Source organism: Lactuca saligna, chromosome 4 (genome assembly GCF_052625555.1).
Source record: "Lactuca saligna cultivar CGN05327 chromosome 4, ASM5262555v1, whole genome shotgun sequence".
Lineage (NCBI taxonomy): Eukaryota > Viridiplantae > Streptophyta > Magnoliopsida > Asterales > Asteraceae > Lactuca > Lactuca saligna.
The window spans coordinates 46509876-46534030 of record NC_136420.1 but is presented as its reverse complement, the minus strand read 5'-3'; the positions used below and the strand labels follow the sequence as shown (position 1 = coordinate 46534030).

Genomic DNA, 24155 nt, shown 5'->3' with positions numbered 1-24155 from the left:
GAAGATGGGAGAGTCAAAGAGTATGGTTGTACTTCAGGTAAAATCCACTATCTAACTCCATTAAGTTCCTATTCATTGATTCTTAATACATAATATGATAAGATTGCATTTGAATGTTTTGCAGGATCAGTGAAAAGAGAGGAGGCTTGATGGAAAAGCAAGATGAGTCTAATCACGAAGAAATGGATCTCGATCGCATGGATTCGAAGATTAGATTTTGAGCTTAGAAAGTTATGATAGAGTTGTTAGGAATATTTGATTACATAATCTTTCAGTTGATTTTGCATTGTAAGGACAAATGTTTTCAGCTGCTTTTATAAAAAAAAAAAAAAAAAAAAAAAAAAAAAAATTGGTTTGACTCATTTATTTATTTATTTATTTCCTTGCAATGAAATCATTATGGAAAATTGATGTTTGCATATTTCTACAACAAAATGGATGTGATTCTTAATTATGTTATTTATGGAAAGGTCAAAAAATTTACCAAATAGGGAGAGTTTCTCATCATCCAAGTTTCAAGTGGACAGAAACTTGAAATCATGCAACAAGTATTGTATGATGAATGAAAAACCTTCACATTTGGGAAAATTAGACTGATTCTTTGACAAAGTGTCAAGTGAAGGACTAGGAGATCGAGTACACAAGGTTGTGTGTTGATCAAGTCCACCGCAAGAGTAACAAAGATATTCATCATGATTTACTAAGGTTAAGTAAATATGATTACACTTATGAGATTAAGTGCAATTCTTAGTTGATTGAAAAAGGTTTATATCAATGGCAGAACGAATAAGAAGAATCAAGTAGACAGAAAGATAAAAGTTTCTCTATTCTAAGAAGAAGGGAGAGTACCTTTTATCATGTTTTATGATAGGTCTTAATGATTAAGAACCATATCTCAATTGATCCTCTAAGTGAATCTTAGTGCAATTGTATGTCTAAGAAGAGGAATCAAGAATTGAAGAAATGGTTAAATCAAGAAGTCAATCATACTTCGTTCCAAAACAAATCTTAGAGTTAAGATCGTGACATTGAGTGACAAGTATTAAGAAGGTTTATAACACTCATCAAATGTAGAATATGGAAAAAGCTTTCTTATTCTTGCACATTTGAAATTGGAAAGTTGTGATGTCTTGGATAAGACAAAGATCAACTAGGACCAATTTTGTGAAGTGTTTTATCTTGATAAAAACTACACTAACTCTTGAATATTTGTTTGTCAAGAAATATTTTATTGACAAAAGAATCTTATATGTCAAGGAGTCAGTGGGAGTCTTAATGATCTTGAAAAGTTTCAAGAACTAATCAAGAATAAACCTTATCGATCATCTACAACCTATCGTGTTGACATTATCTTGTTTCTGTGCCGTTTCAATTGAGTTAATTATGCATGTGAGCCCTATGAGTTCTCATTTGAATGCATAAAAGGCGAGGACCTTAATCAATGAAAAGTACATTGATGGGAAAGGGTGAGTTGCTTAACTACTTGGAAGACATGGTGGGCAGCCGTGTTACCATAAGGCAAGAAATCAAGATTGAGAAAGATCGGTCCATATGAGTTTAAATTTGTCGTAAACTTTGTTTTTTTGACAAATTCACATGGATAGGAACACATACACCATTAAAATCTAAGTGTCATAAGATTCCCTCCTTCATGAAAATGACTATGAGGAAACGCTTTCACTAAGAAAGATTTTAAGAAGATAGCGATTGTAAAATTGTATTCTCAAATTTGATTATGGTTACGGTATCCCTTTCCATGATCTGAATTGTGAGATTTGGCAATTAGTCTAAATTGTTTAAGACACACGTATGAGCTATCTTGGATAAAGGTGTATGAGATTAAGAAGCTTAGATAAAAGATTATCAAAGCATTAAGTATTAGAAATATGAACTTAAGAAATTCAATAAGTATTGTTTTTCTGTAAGTTAAGTTGTTTTCTAAATACATGTCAAAGCTAGTGGGAGCATAAGTGTTATGTTTATAATAATCATCATGATAGTGGGAGCATAAATGTTATGATTGTATGATTATTAAGGCAAGTATTGCAAGATTAGCAATATTAATTATAGAAAACAAGAGTCATACTTTGCAAAGTAGTAAGGATGTAAAGTTGTTTTTCTATAATTAAGGGAGAGAATGTTATGCTTCATTTCAAATCTAAAGGCTTAGGTTGTGGAATGTTAATAAATTTAGTCAAAGGATACATAGTGTATTCTTAAATTTCGATTATGATTACGGTATCCCTCTTCATAGTTCGAATTATAAGAATGTAGCACATAAAATATTATGGCAGAAGATTGATAAAGTATTAAATCTTCATGTAAGACATTATGCATCGTGTCCAATACGCTTCGGGTTCAGGATCGATTGCAAATGCTATAATATTTGACCATTCTAAAATTTTCCAAATGTCTAACGCATTTAGAGGAAAAAGGACTAGAATCGGTTTTGACTAAGATAATTAAACAACTATCAAAGGACGATCCAAAGCTCGCTGAGGATTGGTCGCTTGTGAGTAGTTGGAAGTATGATATTGGATGGAGCATATCGACATTATTATGAATAGATAAGATTCTATTAAGAATGATTTGTGATATGGTACGTATGCAAAGGTTTCCATATTGGGAGTTAGATATTGAGAATCTATGTCTAAGATTAGAAACTTTTATACAAAAGGATGTTCAAAGGAATGTACCTTGAGTGAGAGACATCACATCTATGGAATTGTCTTGTAACAATTTCCGATAGAGAGTTTTGTAATTTCATTGGCAATAGTCCTTGTGACTTTAGTGCAGTGATATTACGAAAGGATCATTGCATAAAATGTTAGAATCTAGCATATTCTATAAGTGGCAAGAATTTGATATTCTTTCACTTGTAGAAAGGATTGGGAGTTGTGAAATGAGTATGATTGGTAATGTGTTCATTTGATCTATTTCACAAAGTAAGAACCATAGGAAAACATTGTGTGCATGCTAAGAGCATGGGACAAGTATAGTTATGATTCAAGTAAGAAATTGATTACCCGAAACAACAAATAATGAGTAATCAATATGGTGATAAATATAAGGTGTTTTATTTATACTCAAAGGTTTGAGACCATATGGGATTAGTATTATTCTTGTGTTTCACTTTGCATGTTTTGACTTCCCGAATAATTAAATTGGTTCAGAACAATCAAATTATTCGAACAGACCACAGTCGTTCATATGTTGGAAGTAGGTATGAATGAAGACTGTCGTGAATTGGTGTGTGGATTGTCTAAAGTGTATTAGACATAAGCAATTGTTTGCTGCAACGTTCATGAGTGCTTATGAATATGATTTGAGCATTGGATTAAACCCACGCTCACTTGGATCACTTCATGGATTTTATCACGAGTGATTGGTGAGACGATAACATCTTATATTCTTGAAACCGAGATGTGTGAGTTGTATCTTGCGAGTTGGTTGCACATTGATAATATGTAAATGCACCAGTAACTCGGTGTTATAAAACATATTGTTGTGTGTGATTTGGTGAGTAAGTGCAAGCGAGCATTGAGTCAAATTTTATCCATTCCTTTTATCCAAAGTAGGATAAAAGCGATATCTGTGGGCCCCTCGATGATTTAGTGATGGCACTTAAGCGCTTGGCCAAGTCAGGACTAAATTGATGCGTTCAATTGTAGTCTGTTGTCAGTCATCATAAATCTGAATTCGGGAAACAGCACATAGACAGAGAGAATGATTTAGATCCATGTCTCAGTCTATACGATAATATCTAGAATGGAGGAATATATGATCCCTTATCTAAAGGACACACGTATCTGATAAGATCAGAGTTGACAGCGGCTTTAGAAAGCTACGATTGCAGATCAAGATCTAAAGTCATACGCAGAATAGTTATTAGACTTATCCAAGTGGGAGACTGTTGGATTAGTGTCTAAGTCCATAACTATTTTGGTATGTACTTGACCCGATGGTGCATGGTCCTTTTGGGTTGCCTTCACCAAAGCAACTTGATAGGATGAATTATGGAGAGAAAGGATTAAATATGATTTATTAATATATTATGAGAATAATATATTAAAGGAGAAATCATATTGTTTAATTAATATTAGTCAATAATTAATAAGAATTAAGTTTGTGGCTAAAAGAGATTAATTAAACTTAAGGGACTAGAATTATAATTATAAGATAATTGCAATTGGGCTATGGATTACCTTATTATATAAGGTTGGACGAATTCTATGGGGAAGCCCATTAGAAATCGTCCAAGGCTTATTAAAGAAGGGTCCATGGGTTGCTTAGGGCCTAAGCATGCAAATTAGGGTTTCCTTGTTAGATAACCCTAATAGCCTCTCTATTTAAAGAACCCTTATGGCTCAAAAACGTGGGGAACTAATTGGTTAGGGTTTCCACACGTTTTGGGCAGCCTCCTTCTCTTCTCTTCTTCATCCTCTTGCTCTTGGTGTTTGCGAGCCATTAGAGGAGTGACATTTGTGACTCTAAGCTTTCTAAAGTCATTACAAGGAGGATTTGAGATTGTTATTGCTACATAACAATCAAGGTAACATCTAAACCTATTTCTTATGCTAATATGATTACTTGTATGCTAGAACTAGGGTTTAAAGTCTTGGATGAATAGCATGTACAATAGAGAAACCTAGATCCAAGCATTAGGGTTGCATGAGCACATAGGATGTTCTTATGGCTAAAACCCATCACATTGCATAACCCAAAAGGCATGCGTCTATACGCAAATGTTCCACTCAGGCATGTAAAAGTGGTCTTCTCTTGGTCTTGGGGTCTATTGGAATTTGAAAATACCCCGAAAACCCATCAAGAAAACAATAGTATAAATGGTTGGAGAGTCTTTCGAGCATTTGGTCGATAAAGGGTAAAGGAAAGTGATCCTTGGATGTGGTATCATTTAGCTTCCTATAATTTATGCAAATTCGCCACCCGGTTACCGTTCTTGTGAGAATTAATTTGTTATGTTCTTGTTAGAATTAATTTGTTATCCTCATTGACCACCACCGTCATGCCTCCTTTTTTCGGTACCACCTGCACCGGGCTCACCCACAGGCTATCGGAGATTGAGTAAATGATTCCGGCATCGAGTAGTTTAACCACCTCTTTTTTTACGACTTCTTGCATGTTCGGGTTAAGTCTTCTTTGGCGTTGAACTATAGGTTTAGCTCCATTTTCTAAGTTAATCTTACGAGAACAATAAGCTGGACTAATTCCTTTAATGTCGGTGATCTTCCATGCTATAGCACCTTGCCTCTTCCTCAATACTCCCAAAAGACTTTCTTTCTCATGTTTGGCCAAACCAGTAGCTATAATTATAGGTTTTGGTTGGCCATCTTCAAGAAACACGTACTCCAAGTGATCTGGTAGTACCTTAAGTGCATTTTTTGTGTTCTGAATGTTGAACATGTCGAGTCCAGTGAGGGGACTCATCGAGCCCTTTGTAAGATCTGCGACTGATCGGGTTTCTTCGGATAGACTCGTCGAGTCGGCCGAGACTACTCGGCGAGTCGGGTGTTCTGCACTTCTGATTAGATCATTATACTCAGCTTCCTCGAGCAGTCTTTCTATTTCCAGCATGTCTTTTTCCGCATCAAATTCTTCTTCATGTGTGACGGTGGATTTGTTTGACTCATCTTCGTCCTATTCCTCCATTAATTCTTCCAACATGTCAACCAAAAATGATGTGTCATCACTACTCCTAGGATGTTTCATGGTTTGATCAACCCCAAAAGTGACCGATTTGTCTCCTACCCGAAGGGTAAGTTTAGAATCTCGCATATCAACTATAGCACTTGCGGTGTTAAGAAAAGGTCTTCCGAGTATTATCGGGACTTAAGGATCCGCTAACATGTCTAAAACTATGAAGTCCGTGGGAAACACGAACTTATCAACCTTCACCAATAGATCTTCACATATCCCTCTTGGGAATGTAACCGTTTTATTTGCTAGGTGAATCGCCATTCGAATTGGCCTTGGCTCCGGAAGATCTAATTTCTTGAAAAACGAGTATGGCATGAGATTTACACTTACCCCTAAATCAGCCAATGAATAAATGGTAGCCAAGTTTCCAAATTGGCAAGGCAATGTTAAGCTTCCTGGATCACCTTTCTTCTTAGGTAGTTTGTTCAACATGGCAGCTGAACAATTCTCATTTAGGACCATTTTCTTCACCTCTTCCATCTTCTTTCTATTGGTTAGAAGCTCCTTGAGGAATTTGGCATACTTCGGCATTTGTGCAACCGCCTCTTCGAGCCCATAACGTCGACTTGGCGATTCGAGTCGGGATTCTATGATTCTTCATGTACTTCTTTATCCTCTTGCACCATTTTAGGATCTTCTTGTTGAATAGGAGTCAAAGGGGTTATAATCTTCCCACTCCTAGTTGTCACAATATTTATATGTGCACCTTTCGGGTTACTTTTGGTGTTACTAGGAAATCCACCCGGTCTTCTCTCATTCACTCGTTGTGCAAGTTGCTACAGCTGCTTTTCTATATTGAGAATGGTTGCTTGCTGATTCCTAAGCAAGGCTTGTTGATCTTTCATCATAAGTTGGTGTTCTCTCAACATATTTTGTTCATCTTTAAGTGTAGCATAGGTATCATTGTGTCTTTTCTCGGATGCGGCCACGAATCTTGTAAGCATGTCTTCCAAATCTGATTTCTTTTCATGTACCGGTTCCTCCTTTTGATAATAGCCTCTCTCCTTTTGTTATACTTTTCTTCCCTTGTTTTTTTGTACTCATCATATGGTAGCCATTCTTTCTTTGGTTTCCGCCAATTGTCATCAAACCTATCACCACTTGAATAGCACACTTGTACCTTCCGGTTCCCATTCTCATCAAGATCACAATCTTTTGTAAGATGGGGCCCTCTACAGTTTTCACATCCCACTGTAATAGCATGGATGGATTGGTCCATCTTAGTCATTCTTCGGTCCATGCTTTCCAGTTTTGCCATCATTGCTGCCATGTCATCAGTGATAGAATTTATCACCCCTCGAGTAAAGTCATTCCTTGGGTTATGATATTCTCTAGAGTGATTAGAGAATTCTTCAATTAGTTCTTTGATCATCGGGGGTGCCTTCTTTGTGATAAGTCCTTGCGAGTCAAGGAGCTGCCTAGTTGTTACATTGACTCCATCATAGAAAATGGGGACTTCTTGTTGACTGTTTAGATCATGATGTGGGCATTTCCTTAGTAGGCCCTTGTAACTCTCCCAAGCCTCATAAAGTGACTCTCCAGCTTGTTGTTCAAAGTTGGCAATGGATTTCTTCAACTTGGCTATCTTCGAAGGAAAGCAAAACTGGTCAATAAATTCTTCTTTCATCTTGGCCCTATGGTGATGGATCTGGGAGGGAATGATTTGAGTCAATCTTTCGCAGCTCCTTTGAATGTGACGGGAAGCATATGAAGTAAAACAGTTTCGCGAGGTACATTTGTAACATTAAAGTAGTCGGCTACATCGTTGACCTCATCCAAATGTTCGTATGTGACTTCGTGATCTTTTCCATAGAAGGGAATCTCCTTAAGTTGAGCAAGTATGTGGCCTTTAAGTTCGAAAGTAGCTGTCGCGGTAATCACGGGTTGCATGAGTCATGGGCCGCTATCGTCACGTATCTTCTTCTTCCATTCACCCATAGGAACTTCAACAATGTTTACCATGTTGTTAGCGGGTTCGTCTTCAAAATCGATTTCTTCTTCGGATTCGGTTTCTTCCCTTTTGGTTTCGTACTCGGTGTCTTCCTTCTTCGGGTCTTCGTCCGCCACTAAAGAGAAGCTGGATTCTCCTACTTTCTTGCCCTTTTTCTTAATAAAAACGGCTTTTAAATTCTTCAACGGTGAATTCTTCGATGTTGCGGTTTCTCCTATGTTCTTGCCTTTGTTTTTCTTCAAGGTTGCTTCCGAATCTTCAAGCAGTGGGATCAAAGGTGTACCTCCTCCCTTGGTCATAAACTAACTGCAAACAAAACAGAAAACACGAGTAAAAAGAATAAAAATAAAAATAAAAAATAAAAACGAAACTCAGTTTCAGCGATGGACTCGTCGAGTAGCTTCGATTGCACTCGGCGAGTTCAAGGCTAAAACTAAAAAAAATCAAACAAAAATTTTAACAAAATAGATAAAATTAAAACTAAACCTAATATCTAGACTACTAAAGCAGTAACTTTGTGCAATATTAATCTCACACAAAGGATCGGTAATACTAGAAATTAGAATTAATTTTTGAACCGTTCCCGGCAACGGCACCAAAAACATGATGTCTGTTAAACTAACTAGTTTTAACCTACTTTTTAATTATGAATTTGACACACAAAAGGCGGTGGACCTGTCAATTGTTAATATAAATTAGCAAGTAGGGTATCAAACTTAGGGAACGAAAATTAATCTAATTACTAGAATTATCTAAAACAATTAGTAAAATAGAGGAGTTTTCTCTAGTTTTGCAAGTCTAGAAACTTAACTAATTAACTAACAGCTGAAAAAACGTAAATATCAACTAAATTCAATGATCAAAAGGGTTTATGTTTATGTTCAACTCATTTACTCCTATGGTTAATTTTTATGGTAATGTAATGGATTAATTGTTATTTGGCTACCGAGTAAGGTGATTAGATTCACATTTGTTATTACCAATCCTTAGAAAATAGATTAATTTAAGCAGTGATCAAGTGATTAAACTAACAAATTCCCTAGTTTAATTATTCGGGTTAAATAAGACTTGTAATTAGCTAATTAAATTGGTGATTCAATTAACCTCTTGATGATGGTGTATCACTCAAGCTTACACATTAATTTACCCATTCTCTAGTTAATCCTAGTTTCATATTCACTATTCTTAGGCATATAGCAATATGTTCACATAAATTATATGAGATAAGCAATTAAGAGATGTTCATGCAGCTTAATTTCTTAGCAACTAACAGAAAATAGTTATGGTTAATGCATAAGGGTCTTTAACAAGCTTATTTAACAAAAATTCACCACATAACAATTAATCAAAATTGTAAATTAATCCATAGGAGCAAACTTGTCTACCCTAAACAGAAACTAACGAAATTAGTTCATGATTACAGTTGATAAAATCCTAAAAACGAATTCAAACATGCTATACATAGTTCTATTCAAAGGTAAAGTGGAAAATTAAACCTAAGTTGCCTTATTCTTCTTAGAATTGAAGATTAGGGTTCTTCTCACGTTCTTCAGATCTCCAGCAGTCTCCTTAATCGCTAAGTAAGCTTCCCAAATGCCAGAGAGAGTCAATTCGCATTTGTGGCTTTTATTTATAGATATCTCAAAACAGGCGCTACTCGTCGAGTAGACAACCGACTCGGCGAGTCCCCTTAAGGAATCGGTATACGGCAAGGACTCCATGTGTAGCTTCGCGAATCTTCGTATGTACTCGTCGAGTAGACCTCCCTACTCGCCAAGTAGCTTCAGGTTTTAGCATTTTTTTCTTCTTTCTTCAGTTCCCGAGCTTCCGATCGTATCTCCTGCTTCTTTTTGCTTCCGAGCTTCTCTTTTGGACTGCAAATACAATTTGAACACTATTAAGTACCTTTTGTCCATAATATGTAAATAATTCGCTAATAAATGATGACAATCTATACTAAATATATAGCTAAATATGCACATATCAGTTACTGCATCCTAAGTAACCTGCTCTAAAGGAGACGACCTCCAACTATCATTCTAAAATCCAAGGTATGCATATGGCATATAACTTAATCACAAGCAGGCCACAAAATTCCGAAATATCATTATCAATACCGATGCAGGACCATAACAATAGAATCATAACATAAGCTGATAAAGAAATGAAAGATACGTACCTGACGCATCAGGTTGCTCACGCCTCCTCTGAAACCAACTGATACACCCTGCTCCTTGCTGCAGGTGCCTCCGCCCTGCCCTGACAGCCGTCGGTGATCCTCAAGGTTGCAGGGGCAGGTGCTATTACATGTCCTGCTGAATGCAAGCTCAGACATTGAGCCTTCTTGTGTCCCCTATGACTGCAATGGAAACATATCAGGTATGATCCCTTGGTAGTGGTAGCAGTACAATCCCTGCTAAAATGAGCAATCCGGCCGCACTTGAAACAACCAGAATCACCATCGTTGCCACTCCTACATGTACCCTCGTGTGTCCTGTTGCACTTGCCACAACGGCCCCGGTCCTGAGGACCTCTCAATCTAGAATCTGATGTCTTGGGTCTCTTTCCGGATCCCATAGATATTTGAACCTCTGCCAACATTCTCTTCCTTTCTGTCTCAAGATCAATCTCTCTTTCTCTAGCCCGAGCGATCATGTCTTCCAGCGTCTTGCAGCTGGACCAACTCACAAACTGACTGATATCGCTCCTCAACATCTCATGGTACTGAGCCTTCTTCATCTCCGTGTCCGCCACATACTACGGATCTAGAGGTCTCTCTCCTTGAACTTGGCGGTGATCTCCACCACTGTCTCTGTAGTCTGTCGCAGATCCTGAAATTCCCGAGCTAACTGTTGCACCTCAATCACCGGTGCAAACTCGGCCTTGAACCTGGCCGAGAAATTGCTCCATTTCATCGCGTCCAATGTGATATCATCCTTGATAGCATGACCAACCTCCTCCCACCAATCCGGCGCTCTGTCCTTCAGAAGACAAGAGGCGAGTCGAACCATGTCCCCATCGGGACACCGGCAAGAACGAAAAGTGTTGGCGACATCAGCCAACCTTCTGCCGCTAGCAATGGGGTCCCTAGCCCTATGGTAATTTGAAGCTCCACAAGCTATGAACTCCCGAAATTTTAATGTACGCGCTCCCATCATGGCCATCATCTCTGTACGAAAGGCTCCAAGCCACTCATCCAAAATCTCCAGTATGCCCTCCTTGACCGTGCCAAAGATCACAGGAGTCTGGTCTAGAATACTACGCGTAGTCTCAACGGATACAAACTCCCTCATTCGCTCCTCGATTTGCTCGTGTCACACCCCAAAACCGGAACAGCGGAAACATTCTGGGGTGGATGACGTCATGTCAAGTATCACAACACATGCATTATAGTAATCAAAGTACAACAAAACATTGCATTAATAGTAATAGTTTTACATGGTTACATTACAATCCATCGAAGTAATACAAGTAATAGAATAAATACAGCGTGATACTAAGCTATCTTCTTCAGCAGCTCCTGGGATGTACCTATCTAATGCTACCCTGAGAATACAAGTTATTTGAAAAGCGAGTATCAGCATTTTTACAAATGCTGGTGAGTTCATAAGTATTTAATGACGTTTCAATCAAATAACTTTAATAAGTAGTAGTTTAAGTGTTTACAGTGCATTAGAGTTCTTTCCAGAAAATCCTATATTTTCTTTAAATAAAGCGGCCTTCTACCAAGACTGGTCAGTGTTATGTGGTAAAAAGTAGTTTTTCCCTTAATTGCTATCATTATCAAAATACTGAATTTGATTATTAAAGAAAGAAAGAGACATCAGGGAATATCATATGCCTCAGCAGTGAGGACTGCTGACTAAGGCAAGGAATTCATAAACTACAGGAGAATATTGAACTAACGACACGCCTGGTTTAGTCTAACAAGTAGAGACTCAGACCCCAGAAGGTACCAAATGAAAGGTACAGTTGGTAAGGTCTAAAACGGTGAAAGACAGACCCCAGACAGTATCAAATGAAAGATACGTCTTGTAAGGTCAAAAACAGTGAAAGACAGACCCTAGACAGTATCAAATCAAAGATACGTCTTGTAAGGTCAAAAACAGTGTGACTCTGAAAATGAGTTACCAGCATACAGTGTAGATTTTCGGTGGAATATCGTTACTTAAAGCCAAGAATTATAAGGTAACCTGGGATACTCGTAACCATACTGACTAGAGTTCCAGACGCCCTACAAGTGTCTATAAGATGTGACATTTGTCACCCATTGGCTTGGTAGGTCGGGACTGTAGCTAGCAGTCGGGGTGCGGGGTTGTCAATCCCGTATAGATCTATACACACAATGTCCACTCTCCTTACAGGAGACAAATATACGCGCTCACAGGAGCGGAAAACACTTTGGTTAAGTGTTTGGGTGTCCCGGGTAGCGTTTAAGGGTGTGCATGGCCTAGGAATGGAGTTTACTCTCCAAGATTAAGTCCTTAATATGATGTTTACGGCCCAGGGACATCTCACCATGAGTTTACAGCCGTAAACTCATGGTGATGGGTTCTAGGGTGTTTTAAGGCTTCTAGCTTGTTCATGGGATTTTTCTAAGTACTTTTCATAAAAGGCATGAGTGGATTTGAGGCTTCTAAGGGCATTATATTGGAGTTTACGGCCTAGGGACACTCCCATGGGAGTTTACGGCCGTAAACTCTCATACCTTGGATTTAGTGAAGTCTTAAGCCCTAAATACCTTCCTAGCAATTTATAGTGAAGTGTGATGCCATTTTGGGGGATTAAAACTACCATTTGAGTGTGTTTTGGGGAGTTTATGGCCTAGGTACTTGCTTGGGCCGTAAACTCCAAGTCACCCCATAATTCCTTGTGTTTAATTGATCAAAACCCCATATACTAAGTCCCTAAATTATGTGTGAAGCCTAAGGGTGGTTTGGGAGTGTTTTTGGAGCCTTTTAACAAGATTTTGAGGTGTTTACGGCCTAAGCTTGTGCTTGGGCCTTAAACTCTCTTTTACCCCTTAAATTGATGAGTTTTAATGTTTAAACACTCCTAGGCTAATACCTCAATTTATCTCCAAGCCATTAGGGACAAGTTTGGGTCATTTTGGCCTCATTTTAGGTGTTTACGGCCTAAGGAGGAGCCTAGGCCGTAAACTCCTTTTCCATTGCTTCTGAGTCCTATTTTTGGGCTATAAACACAAATCATAATGTTTAGAATAGGTTAGGGTAAGCAGACTTACAATTTGGAAGCGTTTGGTTGCGGATTCGGGGCGAAAACGAGTCTAGAGAGAGAGTATGGAGAGAGAGGGTGGAAAAGTCTCCAAATGGAGTTTACTCCCCTTTATATATGGGTGGGAGTTGGAGCTCAGTGGAATTCTACCCAATACTGCCATTAGACGGGGCTTTTGGTCGCACCCGATTTAGTGGTCGTAATAATAAAACGTAACATTTCCAACTAAATGGAAATGTGTAATGCGAGTTTTTATTTTACTTTATTACGACTTAACAGCATAAAACATAAATAAATGAAACATTTACTTATTTGACGATCTCCTATTAACGGAACTTTTATACAGTGGAATATTCCATTAACGGTAACGAGGAAATGTAACGGAACAACTTGGGTTGTCACATCATCCCCCCGTTAGAGGGAATTTTGTCCCGAAATTCAGGTCTAGGCAAGGAAGTAGGTATGAATGGACAATTAGGGGTAAGGGAGTACTTCCTATGCGGTTGTCCTCGCATTCCCAAGTGAACTCTAGTCTGTGTTTGTTATTCCAACAGACCTTCACGTACGGGATGCGGATTCCGTCTAGTGTAGCTAGTGGGTTTCCAACTGGTGTATCTACAAGATTAGGGTTCTCAATGGATTCTATCAAGATGTGTGAGGCACAAAAAGTGTTGTCGGGAAATCACGTATCAAGCCTAAGAAGTGGATCGATCGGGTGTGAATCTTGTGGCATATCTGCAGGTAGTAGCGGTCTGACGAAAGTTGGACCAAGTCTCCGTGAGGATTTTCAGATGGTCCTAAGCTCTTGGAATGGTAGAGCTTTTCAGCACTTAGAACATAGTGTACTTCTATGGCACGATCATCACTGGCACGATCGCCATTCCGAAGTTCCTACCGTTCTCTCCCGTATTGGTAGTGTAGTCCTTCAAGTTGGCTCTTGGAAAGCTCTGGTTGTCCTTGGTTTCGCGTTTCCTTCCAACTGGTTGATAGAGACTTTCTAGGTCATTGAGTGGGTTGCGTATCTACGGTTATCTGCCTGCTATTGAGTGTCTATCTCAAGCTTGTGCAAAATGAACCTGCACTAAAGAACCTTGAGATACGGAAACCCTGAGGGTCGGGGAGATAGGGTTTCACTAGACAAGCGTTGAACTATCTCAGGAGGTGGTTCTACTATCTCTGCGTGAGATGGTATTTGTGGAACACCTAATAGTCCAAGGGTTCTCCAAGACTTTGGTTTATTCTAGTGTGGAAAGTGTATGTTCCTGCATAACCCTTCGACTAGCACCAATACTGGTGTCAAGTCTATAACCTCTTCGGGATCTGGGTCATGAGGCTTAACGCAAATACTTCCGCACTTTGATCAACCATTCTTGGCCGCGAAGGTTATCCTGTGGCTCTCGGTATCCTAGTGTTCACTTCGGAGAATGTATTTTATCGTCTTCAGGGCGACGACGATTTCCTCCATGCAAGAGGGTGGAGGATGATAGGCACTACCTATCTATAACAGGGTGGGCAAGGTTCCTGTGTAGTTAGAGCATCTACTGCAACTACTCTTCCGAAGGTTCTGAGTTTCTCAGTCTAGGTCAACTCTAGTGAGTATAGGGTCTCATCACTCGGAACTTTACTAGTTCAACCCGCAGTGGTTCTCTTGACTCCGGCTCCTATGTTATGGAATAGGGTGAAAGCGTTTTGCGAAAAGGTCTGTGGTAGAGCTCATGCTTGGCTTAACCACCAATACTTGGTGTATGCAAGCAGTGTACAATTGAGGTCGGCAGGATGTTTAGCTGTGCGACTCCACCCCAAACCCACAACCCAAGGAGGAACAGGGAGGGAGGAAACACACACATTAAATCTTTTTGATCTCAATTATATGCCACCTTGGTGCATATACCTGGTTATAGTGGTCAGTCTCATGAGTTCTGTTCTCTGGGTTCACGAACCTGATGTGTAAGGTGCGAAGGGTCTTTCAGGGGATTCTTCTGAGTATGCTATGGATGGTTGTTGTCTTCTGAAGTATCTACAGTGTCGTTCACTTCGGTGTCCATCTAACTACGAGGGGTCGGTCAACGGCTTACGGTACCCTCTCTTGGGTACTTCGGAAGGTTTGAGATAAGAGAGACGATTGACGGTTCGTATTAGGTTTGATTATTTGTGTTAGATTTAGGTTTGGGAGAACTTTTATTTGCCGACATGGCTACGGAGAAAGTTCTCTTTTACACAGCACTAAGGATGCACACATGGTTGCATGAAGTCAAACCATGATCAATAGAGTCATCGAAGTTGGTACACTCCGACATGATATATAATGAAGATCGATAGAGTCATGTGCCGAACAGGCACACAAGTTCTAGGCGCCTCGGATTTCGTCCTATGTATCACTACCGCGGATACTCGGACTGATAGAGTCGACGCGGAACTATAGAGAGTTCTAAGTGTTTCCGAATAGAGTATCTTTTCATGAATGAATTCTCACAAGGCATTTCTATAATCGCCTCACATATACTAGTCATGTATATTTAAGGTGGGGAGGACTGTTGACTGAGCGACCCCACCCTAAATCCACAACCAAACGAGGAACAGGAAATGAGGCGGCATTCGTTCACTCTAGGTCTGTCCATCTTAAATATACATGGTCGTAACGTAGATGTTTATCCATTATAGTTTTACCTAATGAATTTTAAATTTTAAATTTTATAACAGTGCTATGACTTTCGCCTTACTGGAAAGAATTTACATTTGAATTAGTCTTTTATTGTTCTTAGCTTAGTTATCCGAGATCGAGAGACGTACCAAAATCTAATGAGTTTCTTGCCGCTTCCTCCTAAGCAGTAGAGTTAGGCTCCTCCTGTGTCTTTATTGTTTCTTTCTGTTGGGCTGTAGATAATTTTGATGTTGCGTCTTTTGGGCTCGTTAGTTTAGCCTTGTATTCTCCGGTTTGGGCCTGTCCAACCGAGAGCCTTTTATGTATTGTATATAAGTTTAATGCTTGCATGCATATTAGGTTAAGATTCTAGAGAGATTATCGATACAGCGATAGATCAAGAGTATATTATTTTTCTGTAATCGTTCTTGTAATCTCCTAATCCTTTACAGTTGATGTTCTTAATCGAGCTCTTCTAAGGATTTTATTTAATCATTCGACATGTTTGATTCAAGCTGTTTGTTCTTATTATTGCGTTTTTGCTGTTTCGTATTTGTTTACTTGTTCAAGATCTAATCGATCTTCATAGATTAAAAATTGTTTTAATCCCATCAATTGGTATCAGAGCGGGAGGTTGTGTAATCGATACACATCTTTTCTGTGAAAAAGATTTCCATTAGGGTTTTTCCGCAATCATTGATATTTATTGAGCCGTCATCTTAATTGACGTATCTTAATATCTATTGTTTTGCCCTAATCTGCTTTATTACAAGTCTGATCTTTGAACAGGTTTTTACGATCATAATGGACGCTACGCAATCAAACCCCATTAATATTTCCAACAGCATCGGTTCGATGACAAAGATTCCAATCTTATACACCCATGACTATGAAGTATGGGCGCATCATTTTGAAGATTACGTGATTGGATCGGAGGACAATGGTTATCTCATCTGGGAAGCCATTATCAATGGACCGTTTTCACATTCTGCAACATCCAGAATCATTAAGACGCAAAAAGAGTACAATGATCTGCTTAAGGACGTGAAGGATATTGCGCAAGATGAAAAAGACAAATTTCAATGCAATATTAAGGCGCTGAGGTTGATCAGATTCGCCCTTCAGTCCAACACATTCAGACTAGTCAGCTCATGCACTACGGCGAAGGAAGTATGGGATAGACTTCGCGAACTGTATTCCACAGATGAAGATCTTGAACATTCTATCCAAACCTTGCTTCTATCTGAGTTTGGTGAATCCAGGCAAGGGGCCGAAGAATCAGTGACCCAGACGTTTGATCGCTTCAATCATCTTCTCAGCAAGATGATCAAACACGACATTGAAAGGAAGCTTATCGAACAAAAGGTTACCTTCTTGAACGGACTGAGATCTGAATGGAGAGCAGTTGTTTCCATAGTCAAAGCCCATGAACAGTTTAAATCTTACTCTTTGGCGAAACTGGTGGGTATTCTAAAGTCGCAAGAGAAAATTGTGGTTCAAGAGAAGAATGTTGTTTCTAGTCTTGGTTCGTTGGCCCTCCTATCTAAAAGTAAAGCTGTGATGGAGGATGAAGAGCTCAACTTGGAAGAATATGACCTCTCAACTGAGGATTATGCCATGATGGTATCCAATCCTAAGAGGTTCATAAAGAAGAGATTCCCCAGCAACAAAAACCGAAATTGGCAGGGGAGTTACAGCTCTGAAAAAGCAAACAATGAACCGAAGGCTGAGGAGCCCAAGAAGGAACCGAAAGCAGATGGCGATTCCGGAGTAAGCTGTTTCTATTGTGGTGGCAAGAACCACTATGCTAAGGACTGTGTTCTTAAGAAGATGGCTGAAAAGGACGATGGAAAGGATAAGGAAGCCGTGCTGCAGAGGAGATTGGATGAGTTGAGAAAGAAGAAGTCTACCGCTAACCCTTCTGTTAATGCTCTTATTGTGCAGGGTTCGGTTAATGACGATGAGTTCGGTAGCACAGAAGTTTGGTCTACTGACTCAGAAGACGAAGAAGTGAGGAAGCCTACTCATGGAAAGGCTTATGTGGCTAAGGAGGAAAGCAGTGGTGGAAAATGCTTCATGGTAACTGACGTATCTCAAATGAGGGGATACAATACCGATGGAGGAAGCAATGGACCAAAGGTGCAGGAGGATATGTGCTTTACGGCCAAACCACTCAGCCAGCAGTTCAATGAGCTCGATGAACTGATAAAGAAGGTACAATCTGTTTTTATTTCATCTAAAGTGCCATCATCCTCATATGAGAAAGAATTAAAAAATATTAATACAAGAATTTCTCATTTAGATAGTAGCTTAACTCAAACTCGAGTCACCAATTCTAACCTGACTGATCAATTAAGCAGGGTGGCGTCAAAGAGTGAGGAGCGGCGAATGTGGATTGAGTTAAAAGAGTCGGAATTAGTTAAAGTTAAAGACGAAAACATTTATTTGCAGAGAGACAATTTGAAATTGTTAAAACAACGAAATGTTTTTTGTTTAATAGCTAAACGTTTATATTCCAATATTACTCAACTTCACTTAGATTGTGAGATAGGTCAAAAGATCCATCGCATGATTTTGCCCTTCCTAGAATTTAAGGAGGATGAAATCGATGCCGAAGCCTACAAATGTGAAAGTGTGATATCGTCTGATGATGTCAATCCGACTTACATGTATGGACTGGACAAAATTGAGTCCTTCATTAAATCCAAAGACCACAAGGACATGCTCAAAAACCTTTTGGACGAAAATGACTGACTTAAACTGAGAACCGAAACCATGCAAAAATTTGACTCCCTAAACGCCAACGTAAGCTCAGAAAATAAAATAGATGTTGAAAATGCATCTGAGCTTAACGAGGACGAAAACATGAGTGAAATTTCTGTAGAGGATACGGTTGACTGCTCAGAATTCGTTAAAAGCGAAACTAAAAACCACAAAAATCTTATCTCTGAAAATTCTGTGGAATTCGCTAGATTGTCCCAACAAAAGTCCCCGAAACTAGTAGAAAAAGTTGTCGTGTATCAAAAGGTCAGGACCACTCCAAATCAGGTATACAAGGTGACTGGAGTAACCGAACATCAAACAGCTGAACTTACAGCTATTGTTAATGAAGACAATGCTGATGGCTGTGATGAGTATTTCTGGGAAGCTCCTATTGATAATGCAAACGAAACTGTTGGCCTGTCTGAAAGAACCTCCTGGATGAGCAAAGGAAGATACATTCCTGAACCATTGAATAAGCCTGATAATTTCAGTGAACTAAGCACCAGTGGTACGAAAGATATTCTTCAAGAGGATGATTGTTCAGCAAAAGAAGACATACCCTCTACTCCAATAGCTCGTAGTGAAACTTCATCAGATACTCCCTCTACTTCTTCAGGGCAAACTGAATCTTCTTCAGATATTCCATCTGCTCCCTCGGCTCAAAGAAAAACTCCTGAGGTTCAAAAGGAACCAGCCAAGGTGACAACAAAAACGAAAGCGAACGTTCATCATCAACCCAAGCAGATGAGGGATAGGAAGATAGAAAGGAACCAAAGATACAGGAAAAACCTTTCTGAAAGGAAACAATTCTGGCACTCCCAGAATGCATACTATTCACACAAGGACAAGAATCTGAAGTATGATAACAATCCTGTAAGAAAGCCAAAGTTCGGTTCGCAAGAAAACACCAACCGAAAGCCAAGGTTCGGTTCGCAAGAAAATACCAACCGAAAGCCAAGGTTTGGTTCGCAAGAAAACATCAACCGAAAGCAAGAGCTCGGTTCTGAAAAGGACTTCGACCGAAACCAAAGGTTGGGTTCCAAGGACAACTCCAACCGAACACAGAGGTTCGGCTCTAAAGCCAAAAGAGAACAAGACTCGAAGGTCAGCCCCGCCGACGATCAAAAGCAAAAGGGTCACCTAGAGTCGTCAGCCAGGAAGACATCTCCATCCAAATCCTCTCATTCTAATTCTTCTCGTTCTTCTACTTCCACTCAATCATCTCCATCTTGCTCTAAAGCTAATCCCACATGTTGTCAAAAACCTCATCCATCAGCTGAACAGAAAGGAAAGCATAAGGTCGATGAATCCAAACCTGAGTCCAAAGCGAACAAACCCAATCCTAACAAAATAAAAGTCTTTACCATTAAAAAGAAAGATGAAACAACTCTAATTAAAAGAACATATCTAGTTGACATCTCTCTTACTATTCCCGTTCCCATGAAAAGCTCACATGGACCCAAGAAACTTTGGGTTCCTAAATCTGCTTAATTTTTGCAGGTTATGAGTGACGAGCAGTTTGACGAAGAATGGTACATTGACAGTGGCTGCTCGCGTCACATGACAACGAGGAAAGAGGAGCTCAGGGAATACAGATCTCTTGCAAATGGTGGCAACGTCAAGTTTGGAAATAACTCCTTCGGCACTATAAAGGGATACGGGATGATAACGAATGGTGACTTTACAATAAGGAAGGTGGCCTATGTGGAAGGACTTCAACACAACCTCATCAGTGTATCTCAGCTTGTTGGAGGTACAGGTCTCAAAGTTTCATTCGATGATGAAGGTTCTGAAATCATAGAGAAAAAGACAAAGAAGGTGATTCTGAAGTCAGAGCGAAAGGGTGAAATGTTTCCTCTGAACATGAAACCCATCAAAGGAAACCCAGCTGTATGTCTGCTATCAAAAGCTCAATCCGACGAAAGCTGGTTGTGGCACAGAAGACTCTCTCATCTCAATTTCAAAGATATCAACCGACTTGTCACTGGAGGTCATGTTAGGGGTCTTCCATTGCTCAAGTTTGACCGAGAGCATTTGTGTGCTGCATGCGAAATGGGAAAGCAGAGTCGTCAAAGTCACCCATCCGTAATTAACACAAAAGTTGTTGAACCACTCGAATTGTGTGACAACTGCCAATTCAGGTCATTCTTGGACTCATGCATCTTTATAATAACCATTCATGCACAACATGTCATGACCTAGTAGTATAAATTAGGTCAAAAATCTTGCATAAACTAGGATCCAACTAAGGTCTAGGACTAATATACTTGATACTTACAATTCTAGTAAGTTGCTTAGCTACAATAGGAAATGCCAATACTATAATTAGAATAAAGCTTCAAGCTTTGTTATAATTGAAATAGGGTATAAAACTCTAAAAATAAATTAAAACATTCTAATTATACTTCAACATGTTGTTGAATATCAATCAATGTTCCAAAAACTCTAAACAGCCAAAAATCCAAATTTATAAATCTTAAAGCTTAAAAACTTTATAAAATTTGGCTATAAACTTTCTAATATCAAATTTTATTAATCAAATTATGGATTATACCAATGAAATAGAAATATAAATTACAAGTATTAATCATAATTTATTAGTTAAAAACAAGATTTTTAAATAAATCAAAAATTGCTTAAAGAATCACTTTTATAAAAATTAGATTTTTATAAAAATTAGATTTTTATAAAAGTTAAGGAGGGATTTTTTATAAAAATTTGAATTTAGGAGAGAGGAGGCTTTAATGCCTCAAAAATCTGGCCATCTCCCCTCTCCCCATGCACTCTCTTCCCAAAACTCATGATTAAACTCAAACCCACACTCCACCTCTTCTCTCTTCACTCTTCTCACTTCACTCTCTTCACACACTTCACCCTCTTCCTCTCTCTCTCTAAACTCACGAAATTTCTCTCATTTCTCTGCCAAATTTCAAGACTTTGAAGACCTTGAAGTGTTCTTACTTCTCTCAAGATCATAACCAAGGTAAACAACATCATCTTCTTCCATAGTTTGATGATTCTACTTCTTTTCCTTCTTAGTTTTCTCTTCTTTTAGGATTCTATGCCTTTCCATGGCTAGAAATCTTTATTCTCCCCTTGTGGTTTGTAGATTCTCACCATAACACAATGCATGTGTTTGAAATGGTGAAAATCCGGGATCAAACCCATGCAAGGAGTGAAAAAGATGCACATATGATCATGTGACATCAAAATCTAATATTTCATGTTCTTCTCCATCTCTTTTATGTTCATGCATGACCAAAAGCATTTAAACCATTTCTAGTACATATTGAATCCTCATTCATTCCATGCATGTGTTAGAAATCGGATCTTACCAAAGACATGCATGATGTTCTTATTGAAATACCCTAAAAATGCACACAAGCAAACATGCAATCTGCCATATTATTTTGTTCGACTTTGAACAGTCATAACTCAGTCATTTTTTAACCAAATCATGATATTCTTTTTGTATTGGTTAGTTCCACGAGTTAACTTTCAAACCCAACTGGTCTTACTGTAAAATATTAAATATCCGATTTTTGGCAGATTTTACAAAAAGGTTGCGCATACAGCTCTTTTTCTGTGATCACTATTTTTATCTTGCTTAAACAATGGTCTTAAACCCAACCATAAATCTTAGGAAAAATACCTTAGAAACTTAACATATCTAGTGAGTTATGGTTGAAATTTCGTGGCTTAAAACCTCACTGAATGGGCTACAAAAATTCATGAACCTCAGCCACATCTACACTTCATGCATTATTGCATGCAACTTTTCTTAAATTGTTTGGAATCATTACCCTCATTTCTCTTCTGAATACATTCTTAACATTTTTACTTTTGAAAGCCCTTGCATGCATGAGATAATCTGGAAAATTTCAAGAGCTTTTGTTATTTATTTGATTTATTAGAATTATTGCTAAAACCAAGGGCATAAATCATATAAAATACTTCCAGAGGTCAATAAATCCTAAATAAATTCATGGATGATACTTATGGGGAATAATGACCCCTCACCAAATTTCAGCAATTTTTGTTACTGTTTCATATGATTTCTAATTTTCTTTTATTTAGGACATGATAAATTACAAAACCACTTTTTAGGATGTGAAAATTTTATCTAACAATTTTCGCATACCTTACTTGTGATGGGTGACTCAAGAAAATAATTTCAAGATTTTTCATCATGTCTAGCTATTTTTCCCAATTTTTGGTAATTATAATGGCTTAAAAATGGGAAAAATAGTTCTGATTATCCAAAATTCATGAAAATTTGCCAGGATATCATATTATATAGTAGGAGGTTACATAAAAATTTTGAATATTTTTCTCCACTGTAAACTATTTTTCCCTTATTTTCTAAAGTTAATTGCACTAAAATTCACTTAAATATACATAAATACCCAAAACCAGTTTATACATTATGAAAACCACTTTTGATATTTTTCCCAAGATATTTATACTGTAAATGATGTTACAAAAATTTATGGTAATTTATTTTAACTGTTTAATAATATTTCTTTAATTAATGACTATTTAAAGGAATAAAACAAGGAAAAATACAAATAACCACTGAAAAATATATTTTATATTTTTCCCAGCCTATTTATGTATAATAACAATTAAATAAAAAGTTTGGGTAATTTTGGAAACTGTTTACTATTTATTTCAATTTTTATTGAAATAAATGCTCAAAAATTATAAAATATAATTAAACAGCTTGGAAATCCATTTTTATAATTTTCCCAGCTTAGTGTTGTGTATTAACAGTTAAATAAAAAGTTTGAGAATTTTTATCCCTCGAATACTATTTTTCGTGAATTTATGTTGTTATTGAGACTTAAAATTTGGAAAATTAACCTTCCAAGGTTGTAATTAATCGCACGACTTGTAAAATTTCAATACATCAGAAAAAGTGTAACAAAATGATATAAATCCAATACTAAAACATAAATTGGCATTTCCCTATATGTAGAGTTTAGTATATTAGCATTAGATATCGACATGGAAACTCACTAGTGCGTGTGTTTGGTGTCGTAGGATCCCGGTAGTAAGACGTTGGTGCATCCCGAAGTACCGCTTGTGTCTACACAAAACATCGTGAGTATTCACGCACTCCCCTATTTTCAGTTTTATGTTTTGGGGTGGAAAAGCATGTCCAGAAAAACTATTGTTTGCATGTTGTACTTAAATTGAATTGTATCAAACATGATTGCTATTGTATTGCTATGTTTCTTTATGTATGTCTATGCAACACGGAACATGAGAACTTATCGTACTAAGGCCCTTCCCTTATCTCTAACCATTAACTCTTTGAGCCAATGGTCGTTATGGATAGCGCTATTAGGAATTGACAACTCCTCACTCGCCCGAATCGCTGGAGTGCATGATACCATATTCATCTATGGAACGATAAGCATAGATCTCGATAGGGCTTCAGTCATAGGTTTGGTTGAGACTCATTGTTTGCTCATACACATACAAACGCGTTTCTCGTTATAGCAATAAACTTGTATTCATTAATAGCAATCAACTTGTTTATCATTGAAGCAATGTACTTGTATTTACGAAAAGCCTTATTGTACGCTCGATTTTATAAACTTGTGATACTCACCAACTATTTTCATAGTTGACGCTCGTTTTACATGCTTTTTCAGGAAATAATTAGTAAGTGGATGTAAAGATTCATCATCATAGAGCATGCTGCATCGTGTTGAAGCTATTATGAAGCTATATTTTGAACAATGTTATTTTGAAAAACTTGTATTTTGTTCTTTTGAAGCTATGGGTTGTAAACTTTTAAATACTGCTATGGTGATGTATCTTTATCTTTTGCAATGAAAC

The 24155-nt window shown here is 38.0% G+C and overlaps 1 protein-coding gene and 1 non-coding gene across 2 annotated transcripts; one reads left to right on the top strand and one right to left on the bottom strand.

The window, feature by feature from the left end:
- Window positions 1-5850: 5850 nt before the first annotated feature.
- Window positions 5851-6249, bottom strand: LOC145039565 (uncharacterized). Its single transcript, XM_078987601.1, has one exon. It carries the CDS (start codon window positions 6247-6249, stop codon window positions 5851-5853), a length of 399 nt encoding a protein of 132 aa, XP_078843727.1.
- Window positions 6250-7190: 941 nt separating this feature from the next.
- Window positions 7191-7297, top strand: LOC145044570 (small nucleolar RNA R71). The gene has a single exon (XR_013681519.1). It is a non-coding gene; the product is annotated as a small nucleolar RNA R71 (small nucleolar RNA).
- Window positions 7298-24155: the final 16858 nt, after the last annotated feature.

Excerpts from the sequence above, each read along its gene's own strand:
- LOC145039565 (XM_078987601.1), bottom strand. The coding sequence starts at position 6,249 with ATGCCGAAGTATGCCAAATTCCTCAAGGAGCTTCTAACCAATAGAAAG.